General features: G+C 42.0%; 1 protein-coding gene across 1 annotated transcript in view; it reads right to left on the reverse strand.

Annotated features, from left to right (window-relative positions):
• Positions 1 to 14,640, reverse strand: part of LOC137341235 (dynein axonemal heavy chain 9-like) — a 422,940-nt gene that overhangs the window by 285,751 nt on the left and 122,549 nt on the right. The window contains exons 29-31 of the mRNA XM_068004307.1: positions 7,146 to 7,303; positions 5,773 to 5,911; positions 3,496 to 3,783 (exon numbers count right to left, since the gene is read on the reverse strand). Coding sequence (XP_067860408.1) covers positions 3,496 to 3,783; positions 5,773 to 5,911; positions 7,146 to 7,303 — 585 coding nt within the window. The remainder of the gene's footprint in view (positions 1 to 3,495; positions 3,784 to 5,772; positions 5,912 to 7,145; positions 7,304 to 14,640) is intronic.

Genomic DNA, 14,640 nt, shown 5'->3' on the forward strand with positions numbered 1-14,640 from the left:
ATGGATAGAGAGAAACTATTTCCACTGGTTGGGGATTCTAGGAGTAGGGGGCACAGTCTAAAAATTAGAGCCAGACCTTTCAGGAGCGAGATTAGAAAACATTTCTACACACAAAGGGTGGTAGAAGTTTGGAACTCTCAATTACTAAATTTAAATCTGAGATAGATAGCTTTTTGGCAATCAAAGGTATTAAGGGATATGGGCCAAAGGTGGGTATATGGAGTTAGATCACAGATCAGCCATGATCTTATCAAATGGCGGAGCAGGCACGAGGGGCTGAATGGGCTACTTCTGTTCCTACGTTCCTATGTTCCTATATCCAACATTTCCTCGGTTTTTGTTTTATTCAGAATTCCAGGGTTAATTTTTTTTTTCATTCTACGAAATGTTGATGTTTCTGAAAAGGACTGGATTTTTTCCAACATTTAACCATTTTTGGAAAATATAAAAACCAATGGGGTAGAAATTGGATCGCACCGGCCTGCAAACTGGGTGCAGGGAACGATCCCTGTGTCAGAACAGATAAGCTGTGGTGTTTGCCACACTGTAACGAGGCTGCACGGATGAAACTCTGTTTTAAAAATTTTTTTCAGAACTCCTGATTTGCATAGTGCAATCAATCGCTATTGTACTATGCCCTTCAATTTTTAAATCCCCATCCACCGCCTTAACAATGCTGATTGACAGGAGTGAAAGGCATTCCTGACACTCAGCATTGCCAAGGCATTATTGAAGGGAAATACATCAGATGATGTATTGATGTCATTAAACTACCATTTAAATAACCCACTCAATTCCCACTCGCCCATCACCCCATCCTTGCTGACTTACATTAGCTCTTGGTCCCCCAGTGCCTAAAATTCTCCTCCTCATGTTTAAATCCCTTCATGGCCTCACCCTCCCAATCTCTGCAGCCTCTTCCAGCCATTCAACGCCTCCAGAATGCTCCGTTCTTCCAACTCTGGCCTCTTATGGATTCCCTCTCCCTTCGCACCACCATTGGCAAGTGTGCTTTCAGATCCCTAGGCCCCACTCTCTGAAATTCCCTCCCTAATGCCCTCTGCCTCTCCACCTCTCTCTCCTGCATCTTTGACCAAGCTTTTGGCTACCCATCATGATAACTCCCTCTTTGGCATTCACTTTTTGATTATGCCTTTGCAAAGCGTTTTGGGATGTTTTTCTACATTGAAGGCGCTGTGCAAATAAAAGTTGCTGCTGTCTAATTATGGGCAAGTTATTCAGCATCTGCCACCGTTTCCAGGAGAAAAATCCATACGCGATGGCAGAGGCCAGGGAGCAGGCAGAAAATGAGAGGAAAATCTAGGCCAAACTTCTTGCACACTCATTCATTAAAATTACACTATGGGACAATAACACATGAACACGTCTGTCTGAAATTCCTCTTCTCATTATAAGCAAAGGCGTTCATTTTAAACATGTTAAGCCACCACTAATTTTTTGTTAAATTTGTTCTTGGGATGTGGCCATGCTGGCAAAACCCATTTTTTTTCATGTCTATCCTGAGTTGCCTGGAGAAGGTGGTGGTCAGCCTTCTCCTTGAAAATGGGAGGAAGAGGAATTTCTTCAACGTTTTTTGTTTAAAGTTCCTGTAGTGGAAGATACGCAATCAAAACCCAAGAGGTTGCAGCAGCAATGGCTTTGAATGGAGCTCCGGTCGAAAGCAGCCTGGACGCAATAGAAAGGGACAAAAAGCAAAATACTGCAGATACTGGATATCTGAAACAAAACTGGAAAACACTGGAGATACTCAGCAGGTCAGACAGCAACCATCGAGAAAACACAAGACAGCTGACATTCAGGTGTAAAACCTTTCCTCGCAACTGGAAAATATTATCGATAAACAGCATTTAAGAAGGAACACAAGGGAAAGGGGGAGGTGGAAAAGAAAACTAACACGCACAGAGAAAAAAAAACACACACACAGAGGAAAAGACATAGAATGACCTGTAAAGTGCTATGTTGGGATCAAGATACGATTAACGAGCAGAATTGATATGCGCAGGAGGCAAAAGGATGCATAATGAGAGAAACCAAAGAAATAAAAGACACTGAGGGCGTGAAAGGAGTTAAAGGTTAGGTAAGTAGGAAGGGAAGTAAGAAAACCTGGCAAAGTGGAGCCAGTTTCAGTGGCCCAGGAGTCCAGTGGGAAAAAGATTAGTTTGACAATAAGGGTCCAGACCATCTTGCCGGTACAGTGTTCCGACAGAAGTGGGGGGGGGGGGGGGCGGCAAGAGTTGGGGGTCCTCACTCCTTGCATGAACCCGCTCCCCTCCCCATCCCCGGAAACACCAGTACACACCCATCTGACAATGCCAGCACCTACTGCCGTAGAGAAAACAGGAACTATAGTTAAGGCCTGAAGTTATAATAGCAAAAGGCCGGGGGGGGGGGGGGTGCTGCAAAGTGCCTAGCAGAATGATGATGTGCTGATCCTTCAGCTTGTGTTGAGCTTCACAAGAACAGTGCACCCTTGGTGTCAACCTACTTTCTTCTTCCATATTTAAACTCACAAGAATCATAGGATTTTGGGAAATCACACAAGAATTGGCAAGTTGGCCAGTTTTCAAGTGAAAATGAATTAGGAATGATTTGCAACTCAAGGGATTTATCAAGAAATACTAACAAAAGCTGAAAGCAAAGAACCTTCATTATTGTGAGTCTCAGAATATAGGTCTTGAACTCACATTGTTTGCCCTGAGTGGGGGAAATGTCTATCAACATCCAACTGAGATAAATATAAAACTTTGCCAACAAGAGTGTCTGATGTCCAATTTTTGTTGCATTTTATAGATGGGAATAAGGTGGCTGACACTGTCCCGACAACTCTTGCCTTACTGTCTCACCCTCCTACACTGTGATTTTCTCTCTAACTATCTTGGCTCCAGCACAAAACTGCTCCCTTAATTTGACACTAATGAACAATCTCGCACAGAAAGGCTACAGAACGGTGTGAGAAATGGAAAACGTGTTGCTGTGGTCCAGCAGCTCTCCTGAGGCTTGGGGCTGAGGTACATTGTTGGGGCAAAGTTCAGGGAGCTTTTACTTGATGATGTTACTTGGTGCCCAAGATGGGAAGAGTTACATTCCCCAGCACTAACGTCAGTTATATTAATATGCACATTTCTGCCTCTCCCAGGAGATAGTTTGGTTAGGGGTGGGTGAACAGTGTATGAAGTTGCGCTGTTGATTGGATGGGGCTAACAGTCTTTTCTCACTATTTTCATATGTAGATAAGGAAATAAAATATGTATTGCACATACAGGGCCATCACAGCCAGCCACAGGGGAGATCTTCATCCCATCAGTCTGGCCTGCATTCAACGCCAAGTCCCAAAGGTGAAAATATAATATTCTAACTCAAGACATCATCCATTCCTCTCTGATTAATGAATTTTCAAGCACTAATTTCAGCTGAAAATGTTGAGAAATAACCTTAAGGGCAAATAAAATAGAATCCAAGCAATCTATTACTTACTTTCAAGATAAAATTGTCCTCAGCCTGCAATTTAAGGTCCAGGACAGACTGTTTCACATGGCCTTCAAACTGAAGGTCTCTCTTCCTGGGGACATCCAATGCAGGGAAGAGATCACCAATCAGACCCATGAAAATAGGCATATCATCAGTTACTATCTTTGGAATGTTGAAGTCTCGAAGGGCCCGCATCAGGACCTGGTCTTCAGGGCGGTCTGGGTCGCTTCTTTTCAGTGAACCAGCTACAACCAGCACAGATTTGATTGCACGAAGTCCCCAGTCATAGTGATCCTAGTAAAAGACAATTATTGAGCTAAAGAAAGCGTGCATTGATAATAATGTTCATCGGTCCCTAAAGGACACATATAAGTGGCAACTGTTGCCCTACTGGGGAGGATGTGTGGGTAGCAAGTTCTGCAACAGCCTAGACCAACTCAAATGGTTGTCAATAGCAATAGCATTATCTAGGATGAAGACAGACTTCCAATATTTGATCAAGAAAAGTTCCTTTGAAACAGTTCAAGCAATCCAAACTTCTCATAGAAGTTTATAAATGAAGACCAGACTATTTACAGACACCACAAAATGGTTACTGAAGAGATGGTAGGAGACTTGTATGGGTTGAAATCGCACTATATGACATCGGTAACTATTGCATTTGTATGAAATGTCTTTGTCCATTACTTTAGCAAAGGGATTCACCAATTTATTTGAAGTGTTTATTTTAAATGTGTTAACGCCTTATTAAAACAGCAGGGAGGTGCACTCTGTATAAACTCATTAATGGGTTTGCTATGGATATCACACAACACATTTTCTCCGCAGTAATCTACAACAATCGTGGCGAAGAATCTATAAGCTTTCAACCTGTAAATTCCTTGCGTCAACGCCCCTTTAATCATGGACAGCCTTTCTACATAGTAATTCTACTACACTTAACACCAAGCTTGACTTTTGATTTGTTGATTTCATCAATAAAGGTTTCCATTTGCTTTCAGGAATTTTTTTAAGTGGTACTACTTCGGTGGAACTAAAATCAATAATGATAAATGTAAAAGTACGTTCACTGATTTCTTAGATGTGTGGGGGAAAAATCAATACCTGGTTTCATTAGTGTAAGCCTCTTGGTGGTACTGTACCTTATTACTTTGCAATAGCATGAGTGAGGAGTCAATCACATTCTTGCAATTAAAGCAGGATCGAGGAGTATATGGCCAAACTAAAAACTCATCTATACAATTGGCACAAACTGCATTTGCTTCAAAGGAATGTCTAAGGCTATTTGATGAGAATGGACACTTGCTTTCAAGTATTTATTGATTTTTTAAAAAATAATTTCTTTGTGAAAATTATGTCATTATGTGGGGTTTAGTTTAGATGCTCTGCCTGAGTAAAGTTGATCCTGACTCCTTCAAGCCAATTAACTGCAACTTTTACATGGTAGGGATGTGCTAATGACTAGTTCTTGTGCACTGTCAAGACACGTTCCTGCTCCTGATGATCACTGTGCATACTTTAATTATGTTTGTATAAAGGTAAAGCTTCTAACCACAGATGTTCCTATTAAAAGGCTCCTATGGGCTCCATAAGTTATACAGTCTTAAAATACATTTTAAAATACATTAAATGACTACTTCTTGGCCCAGATCAAATTTACAGCTTGTATTATTCAGTTGCATTCTAAGCCAAGTCTTGAAAGCTTTCTGTAAGTAGAAGTGAGGGAAACTACATCCAAACAATCTAAATCAATGGAAAATGAGGTATGGGCTTCTAGAGATATGACAAACCTTGGTAAAGATGTCCAAATATCAAACTAGATCAGCACAAACCATGATATGATTTGCAATGGGTCGAGGGGTATATATCATGTATCATCCTATTTCTAAACTGTGTAAGAGTGGGGGACAGTAAGGCTCTCTCCAATTTGTCCTTCATTTACTCGAGCCCTTCCCACTACAGCATTACTGTGGTTAGACTGCTCAGTGTGAGGAATAGTGGAAGTCTGTAATAGTGATTTTATTCCTTATATTGTGAATGCCAACACGACGCAAGAGAAATATTCTGAAAACTGACCTTTCTTCCCCGAATACACATAATCAAACCACACATAACATTCTGTAAGCTTAGAACAGCACATTCAAACAAGCAATAAATATTCACAAATTCCTTTACAATAAAGATTATTATTCATTTCATAACATGATAATTTGAACACCAGAAAACGTCCAAAGAGTTCCTTTTGTGTAACTCTACCTAATGTATGTCATCTCTCACCCATACCTGTTTTGAAAGCAGTTCTTTGCAAAGCTGGTACAGAGTGATGAACTTCCTGGCTAATAACCTAGCCTCAATGAACCCTTCTGCGACCAACATGATTTCACAAATCAGTTCAAAGTCCGGGACCACCATAGCACAGGGTCTGAAAAACAGTCAGTGGATGTAAGCACCTCTCCTTATCAAAATATGGAGGAGACATAAAATGTATATCGATTAGAGTATTGCACTGCAAGTTACTGACAATGTCCTGATTGAGGTGGTAACACACCTTTGATGCTTCAAAATGCTGTGAGTTTAAGATGGTTCTGTTTCTCATATCAACTTCAAAGGTTCTTTAGTCCTCCTAATTCCCATTTCCCTTGCCCTCCTCATACTTCCACAGCCCGGTTCACATGCTCTCTAGTTACAATTATACAGGAGCTTAAAGCTTGAAGGCTTTTATGCATTATTTGTCCAAAGCTTTGAAATCCCCCAAAACATGGATTTGACATGTGCAAGCTGTTTTCAAGTTCCAGCTTGTGTGCCCAATATCCACTAGTGTTATTCAGAATGACACACTGCATTCAGAATCATGTTGTGGAATTGATTCAGTTTCTTTGAATTCAGAGTCCAAAGAGACAAATACTGACTATAGATATAATACATAAATAGATCACTTAAAAAATACAGTTTAGAATCATTTGGCAAAGTGTTATGTAATTTTACTGGTCTTTCATATTCCATGTGTTTCTGTGAAGTTACAATTTATTATAAATCAATTATTGAAAGTCTGCTCAAAAAAATCAGTTGTAAACAATTTTACAACACCAAGTTATAGTCCAACGATTTTTATTTGAAATCTACAAGCTTTCGGAGGCTTCCTCCTTCCTCAGGTAAATGTGGACAAAAATCAGGACATATTAGAACATTTAAAATATGAAAATAACATTCTTATTAACCAGGAATATAATGGGTGAAAATATAGTTAATTAGTTGAATATACATGGCACATCTTATCTTAAGCAGCATTGTAATGGAGAAATCAAACAGAGCTGTTCTCGTGCATTTTGAAACATCTTGTTCGCAGATACTTGGGAATGAGTTTCCTTATTCAGGAATGGTGTCGTTCAGAAAAAACATTTTATATATATTCATAATTATATATACGGTCCATGTGCTTTAAAACTTAATGATTATTTGAAGATGTCTTTTATTACTGCCTCCTTGTATCCATCAGCTAGCCAGATGGCCAGTGTTGTGGATTCGTGCCACACTCAACGCCACTCTACATCAGATGATGTGAGACAATTCCAGGCTTGCTTAAGGATCCCAATTCGATGGTAATGGACCTGGCACTCCTACTGACACCAGTGGTACTGCTAAACGCGGGCACTCACCTGAATAGAGCTTTCAGGTTCTCAGGTAGTTCTGTACGTCCTGCATACCCAGGATTCATTGTGATAAAGATCCCAATGGACAGAGTCAGATTGATCTCTTCGCCCATGAAGTTGAAGCGTTTCTTTTTGTCTCGGATTGCATCCTGAATGGATTTCACCTGTGGGAATGACAACAGCAGTAATGTGAAAAAACTCTTCAAATTCTGGTCTTCACCAGGGAGCAAGTTTGTGATACTGCATCAGTGGGTGCGACATGTGGCTTATTGGTGGTTCAATGATGATGAGCAACCCAATTTTTTGGGGGGTGAGGAGGAAATAAATGTACAGTTCCTAAGCACCATGACAACAAGAGCATGTCGAAGAGATGGGCTCTTATACTTCCTATCACTTCCGATACTGACAATCCATAAAGTGCAGTCACAGAGATCAGGCATTTGAAAAGGATAAAGGCTTGGATTTAAACAGTGCCTTATCATGTCTCTCAAATATCTCAAAGCACTTCAAAAACCATGAATTACTTTGAAGTGCAATAGCTGATCTTACAGTTTATTGTAACATGGCTGGAAAATCGCCAATGTAGCTGCCATGTTATGCACAATAAACAGGAATTTGATAAATAGCAATTAAATAGTTTGGTCCTGAATTTCCTTCAGCAGAATTCACTGGAAAATGGCAGAGCCTGGATGTGCCAAAATCTGCTGTTGACAGAGTTTTTCAGTTTGGCTTATAACGAGCAGACCCTCTGCCCACCCCTTACAAAGTCAATAATGTCAAGGGACAGTCCTGGTGGTGGAGACTCCCTACATTGGGAGTTACCATTTCACTGGCTCAGTCGGGACCAGGAATAGAACTGTAGGCTTGCGTGCTGAGGGAGATGAAACATACTAGCCTCCAGATTGGGTGCAAGTGGGCCCCACCTGTGAGGGGGGAAGCCTAAGCAATGGGGGTGGCCTATACCTTTGAAGAAAGGTCTAATTTTTTTTTTAAACTTATAAACTGGATCAGCCCCCTTACACAGGGTGATGTTTGAGATCTCGGGGGAGGGGGCCTGAGTATCCCTCAGGGGGGGCAGGTAGGGGATTTTCTGGCCACTTGGGCAGACAAGCACCGGAGATGTACTCAGAGTGGTACGGGTGCCCGCAGGCCCCATGCAAATAAGTGCCTTCCCGCTGATGCCATAAATGTCCCGATACGATCAGGATGGAAGGCAAAAGTTGACACAATTCCAGCATAACCAGTGGGATTACGATCTGCGGATTTTCAGGCTCTTTGATGTTGACATGGGTTGAGGAGGATATATTGGCTAAAACACCAGGAGTTGTCCTACTTCCCTTCAAATAGTCCTATTAGGATCTTAAATATCCAGACCACAAGAACAAGTATTATGTTCTTTAGTCCTGATGTGAAGCTCAAACCCTTTTATCCAGAGCCGAGAATGCTACCAATTGAGACAGCAGAGAAGAATTTGTGGACCAATGGAAAGTTTTTATTAGATTTGTTCTCAGGATGTGGGATACACTGGCAAGGCTGCATTTATTGCCCATCCCTAGCTGTCCTGAGAAGGTGGTAGTGGGTTTTCTCCTTGAACTGCTGCAGTCTTTGTAGTGATGGTGCTCCCACAATGGTGTTAGGTAGGGAATTCCAGGATATTGACCCAGTGATGATGAAGGAATGGCAATATATGTCCAAGTCAGCATGGTGTGCACACTGTAGGGCTGGGTGTACAAGGCATTTTCAGGGACAATTAGAGTTGAATTTAAACAAATGTTGGATCTGCACAAACTTATAATTGTCAATATCAAGAGACTACAAACTGAGAAAAAGCTACTTAAGCCCATGTTTGCTAAGGGTATCCATTGGTGGATACTTAAGATAAGTTATTATCTTAATGGCGTGAAACTGGAAAGTACTGCAGTACAAAGGGATCTGGGGGTCCTAGTGCAAGAAAATCAAAAAGTTAGTATGCAGGTGCAGCAGGTGATCAAGAAGGCCAACGGAATGTTGGCTTTTATTGCTCGGGGGATAGAATATAAAAACAGGGAGGGTTTGCTGCAGTTATATAAGGTATTGGTGAGACCGCACCTGGAATACTGCATACAGTTTTGGTGTCCATACTTAAGAAAAGACATACTTGCTCTCGAGGCAGTACAAAGAAGGTTCACTCGGTTAATCCCTGGGATGAGGGGGTGGACATATGAGGAGAGCTTGAGTAGATTGGGACTCTACTCATTGGAGTTCAGAAGAATGAGAGGCGATCTTATTGAAACATATAAGATTGTGAAGTGGCTTGATCGGGTGGATGCGGTAAGGATGTTCCCAAGGATGGGTGAAACTAGAACTAGGGGGCATAATCTTAGAATAAGGGGCTGCTCTTTCAAAACTGAGATGAGAAGAAACTTCTTCACTCAGAGGGTAGTAGGTCTGTGGAATTTGCTGCCCCGGGAAGCTGTGGAAGCTACATCATTAAATAAATTTAAAACAGAAATAGACAGTTTCCTAGAAGTAAAGGGAATCAGGGGTTACGGGGAGTGGGCAGGAGATTGGACATGAATTTAGATTTGAGGTTAGGATCAGATCAGCCATGATCTTATTGAATGGCGGAGCAGGCTCGAGGGGCCGATTGGCCTACTCCTGCTCCTATTTCTTATGTTCTTATGTTCTTATGGACTGCTTAAATAGAGCCTCATCAGAACACAGGAAGCAGAACAACGCAGCTGTGTTGCTATAATCTGCAAGGAGGACCTTTAATTGCCCAGCAATCATGGATTTTTGATTGTCCAGAGACAGGAGAAATTATAACAGGGAATAAGAAAATGGCAGAGACGTTAAACAAATATTTTGTATCTGTCTTCACAGTACCATTCACAAAAAAAATACCAGAAATAGCGGGGAACCAAGGGTTTAATGAGAGTGAGGAACTTAAGGTAATTAAGATTAGTGAAGATAAAGTACTGGAGAAATTAATGGGACTAAACGCAGACAAATCCCCTGGATCTGATGGCCTACATCCTAGGGTTTTAAAAGAGGTGGCTGCAGAGATAGTGGATGCATTGGTTTTAATCTTCCAGAATTCCCTAGATTCTAGAACGGTCCTCGTGGATTGGAAGGTAGCAATTGAAATGCCGCTATCCAAGAAAGGAGAGAGAGAGAAAACAGGGAACTATAGGCCAGTTAGCCTGACATCAGTAGTCGGGAAAATGCTGGAATCTATTATTAAGGACGTAGTAACAGGGCACTTAGAAAATTATAATATGATTAGGCAGAGTCAACACGGTTTTATGAAAGGGAAATTATGTTCGACAAGTCGATTAGAGTTTGTTGAGGGTGTAACGAGCAGGGTAGATAAGCGAGATCCAGTGGATGTAGTATATTTGGATTTCCAAAAGGCATTCGATAAGGTGCCACACAAGAAGCTGTTACACAAAATTAGGGCTCATGGGATTGGGGGTAATATATTAGCATGGATTGAGGATTGGTTAACGGACAGAAAACAGAGAGTAGGATATACTGGTCAATTTCGGGTTGGCAGCTTGTAACCAATGGGGTGCCACAAGGATCAGTGCTTGGGCCTCAGCTGTTTACAATATATATCAATGACTTAGATGAAGGGACCGAGTGTAATGTATCCAAGTTTGCTGACGATACAAACCGAGGTGGGAAAGTAAGCTGTGAGGAGAATGCAAAGAGGCTGCAAAATGGATATAAACAGGTTAAGTGAGTGGGTGAACAGGAGTATAATATGGGGAATTGTGAAATTATCCACTTTGGTAGGAAGAACAGAAAAGCAGAATATTTTTTAAAAGGTGAGAAACTAAGAAATGTTGGCATTCAGAGAGATTCGGGTGTCCATGCACACGAACCTTGTACATCCTGGGGGTCACCATTGAACAGAAACTTAACTGGACCAGCCATATAAATACTGTGGGCACAAGAGCAGGTCAGAGGCTGGGTATTCTGTGGTGAGTGACTCACCTCCTGACTCCCCAAAGCCTTTCCTCCATCGACAAAGCGCAGATCAGGAGTGTGATGGAATATTCTCCACTTGCCTGGATGAGTGCAGCTCCAACAATACTCAAGAAGCTCGACACCATCCAGGACAAAGCAGCCCGCTTGATTGGCATCCCATCCACCACCCTAAACATTCATTCCCTTCACCAACGGCGCAATATGGCTACAGTGTGTACCATCCACAGGATGCACTGCAGCATCTCGTCAAGACTTCTTCGACAGCACCTCCCAAACCTGCGACCTCTACCACCTCGAAGGACAAGGGCAGCAGACACATGGGAACAACACAACGTTCCCGTTGTGTTGTTCCCATGTGACTTGGAGGGGAACGTTCACATTCCCCTCCAAGTCACACACCATCCCAACTGGGAAATATATCGCCTTTCCTTCATCGTCACTGGGTCAAAATCCTGGAACTCCCAACCTAACAGCACTGTGGGAGTGCCTTCACCACATGGACTGCAGTGGTTCAAGAAGGCGGCTGACCACCACCTTCTCAAGGACAATTAGGGTTGGGCAATAAATGCCCGCCTTGCAAGTGACACCCACATCCCATGAACGAATAATAAAGAAGAATCACAGAAAGTTAACATGTAGGTACAGCAAGCAATTAGGAAGGTAAATGCTATGTTAGCCTTTATTGCAAGCGGGTTGGAATATAAGAGTAAGGAGGTCTTTCTGCAATTATATAGGGCTCTGGTGAGACCACACCTGGAGTACTGTGTACAGTTTTAGTCTCCTTACCGAAAGAAGGATGTACTTGCCTTAGTGACGGTGCAACAAAGGTTCACCAGATTGATTCCTGGGATGAGAGGGTTGTCCAATGAGGAGAGATTGAGTAGAATGGGCCTATATTCTCTGGAGTTTAGAAGAATGGGAGGTGATCTTATTGAAATATATAATATTCTTAGATGGCTTTACAGGGTAGATACTGAGAGGCTGTTTCCCCTGGTTGGAGAGTCTGGAACTCGGGGGTCATAGTCTCAAGATAAGAGGTCGACCATTTAGGACCGAGATGAGGAAAAATTTCTTTACTCAGAGGGTTGTGAATCTTTGGAATTCTCTACCCCAGAGGGCTGTGGATGCTCAGTCGTTGAGTATATTCAAGATTGAGAGCGATAGATTTTTGGACACGAAGGGAATCAAGGAATACGGTGGTCGGGCTGGAAAGTGGAGTTGAGGTCGAAGATCAGCCATGATCATATTGAAAGGCAGAGCAGGCTCCAGGGGCCATATGGCCTACTCCTGCTCCTATTTCTGATGTTCTAATAGCTTGAACAAATTATAAAGACTTTAGAATTCATTCATATTTTTCCTACATTTCAACAGTGACTACACTTCAAAAGTACTCAATTAGTTGTAAAGTGCTTTGGGACATCTTGAGGTCATGAAAGGTGCTATATGAATGCAAATCTTCCTTTCTTTTATATTGTCCTGTATTACAATCAAATATGAGCATACTTCCATTTCATTTAAATAATGCAATCAAAGATAAGGAGTAATCTTCAGTATCATCTTGTACAATAGCAATCTAGTAATCAGTAGTCAACACCGATTCAGAAAGGGAAGGTTCTGTCTGACTAATCTCCTTGACACCTCTGAACAAGTAACAACCCAAGTGGACTGTGGTAACCCTCATGACATGGTGGACCGTGACTTCAAAAAAGACAAAAGGTTATTCACTAAACTCAAAGCTGTGGGTATTAAGATAAAAGCTGGGAGTGGATAAGAAACTGGACTAAAGGCTAGGAAACAACAAGTATTCACTGGAGGAGTTATGTCAGATGTACTCAGTGGAGTGCCTCAGGGGTCAGTGCTGGTATCATTACTGTTTCTAATTTACATCAGTGACCTGGATTCAGAAATTCAATGCAAATTGGTCAAATTTGCAGATGATACCAAACTAGGAGGGGCAGTGAAATCTAAGGAGGCAGCCCAGAAGTTGCAGAATGAGTTGGATAAGATATGTGAGTGGGCCAAACAATGGCAGATTGATATTAATGCAGGCAAATGTAAAGTACTTCATGTAGGAAGGAAAATAGATGACACACAGACTCCACTAATGCTGCTGAAATAACTAAGATGAAGCTGAAAGAGACTGAGAAGCTTTAGTTGACTCAAAGCACAACAATCTAACCAATGCAGAGCAGCAATCAACCAAGATAAAAGGATGTCGAACTACATAGTCAAAATGATAGAATTTAAGTCTGGGAGATAGTGATCAAACTGTATTGTGCTCGAGTCAGACCACACATTGATTACTGTGTCCAGTTCTGATTGGCAAGAAACAAGAGAGACATTCAAACACTGGAGGCAGTGCAGAGAAGTGAAGAGTGCAGAGAAGTGAAGAGTGCAGAGAAGAGTGCAGAGAAGAGTGAAGAGTGCAGAGAAGAGTGAAGAGTGCAGAGAAGTGAAGAGTGCTGAGAAGTGAAGAGTGCAGAGAAAAGTGCAGAGAAGTGAAGAGTGCAGAGAAAAGTGCAGAGAAGTGAAGAGTGCAGAGAAGTGAAGAGTGCAGAGAAGTGAAGAGTGCAGAGAAGAGTGCAGAGAAGAGTGCAGAGAAGAGAAGAGTGCTGAGAAGTGAAGAGTGCTGAGAAGTGAAGAGTGCTGAGAAGTGAAGAGTGCAGAAGTGAAGAGTGCAGAGAAGAGTGCAGAGAAGAGAAGAGTGCAGAGAAGAGAAGAGTGCAGAGAAGTGAAGAGTGCAGAGAAGAGAAGAGTGCAGAGAAGAGAAGAGTGCAGAGAAGAGAAGAGTGCAGAGAAGAGTGCAGAGAAGAGAAGAGTGCAGAGAAGAGTGCAGAGAAGAGAAGAGTGCAGAGAAGAGTGAGGAGTGCTGAGAAGTGAAGAGTGCTGAGAAGTGAAGAGTGCAGAAGTGAAGAGTGCAGAGAAGAGTGCAAAGAGAAGAGTGCAGAGAAGAGAAGAGTGCAGAGAAGAGAAGAGTGCAGAGAAGAGAAGAGTGCAGAGAAGAGTGCAGAGAAGAGAAGAGTGCAGAGAAGTGAAGAGTGCAGAGAAGAGTGCAGAGAAGAGTGAGGAGTGCTGAGAAGTGAAGAGTGCTGAGAAGTGAAGAGTGCTGAGAAGTGAAGAGTGCAGAGAAGAGCGAAGAGCGCAGAGAAGTGAAGAGTGCAGAGAAGCTGATTCCCAATGTCAGAGGTCTGAGTAATTAGGAAAGACTGGAGAAACTTGGGCATTTCAGCCGAGAAAGGAGCAGTCTGAAAGGAGATTTTTTTTTGTTAAGGATATAGATAAAGTTAACCTGGAATATTTCTTTAAATTAAACTATGGGAGTAGAACCAGGGGACACAGGTTCAAACAAGAGAAGAGTACTTTTAGGACTGATATCAGGAAATTCTTCTTCACACGAAGGTTAATCGACACGTGGAATAAACTTCCAGATAGAGTGGTGGAGACAAAAACTCTGGAATCATTTAAGAAACATTTGGATGCTAGCATGGTGGACAATAGGATCTCTCTGGATGGATGAATTAAGATGGGC

The sequence above is a fragment of the Heptranchias perlo genome, chromosome 23 (genome assembly GCF_035084215.1).
Source record: "Heptranchias perlo isolate sHepPer1 chromosome 23, sHepPer1.hap1, whole genome shotgun sequence".
NCBI classification, from domain to species: Eukaryota; Metazoa; Chordata; class Chondrichthyes; order Hexanchiformes; family Hexanchidae; genus Heptranchias; species Heptranchias perlo.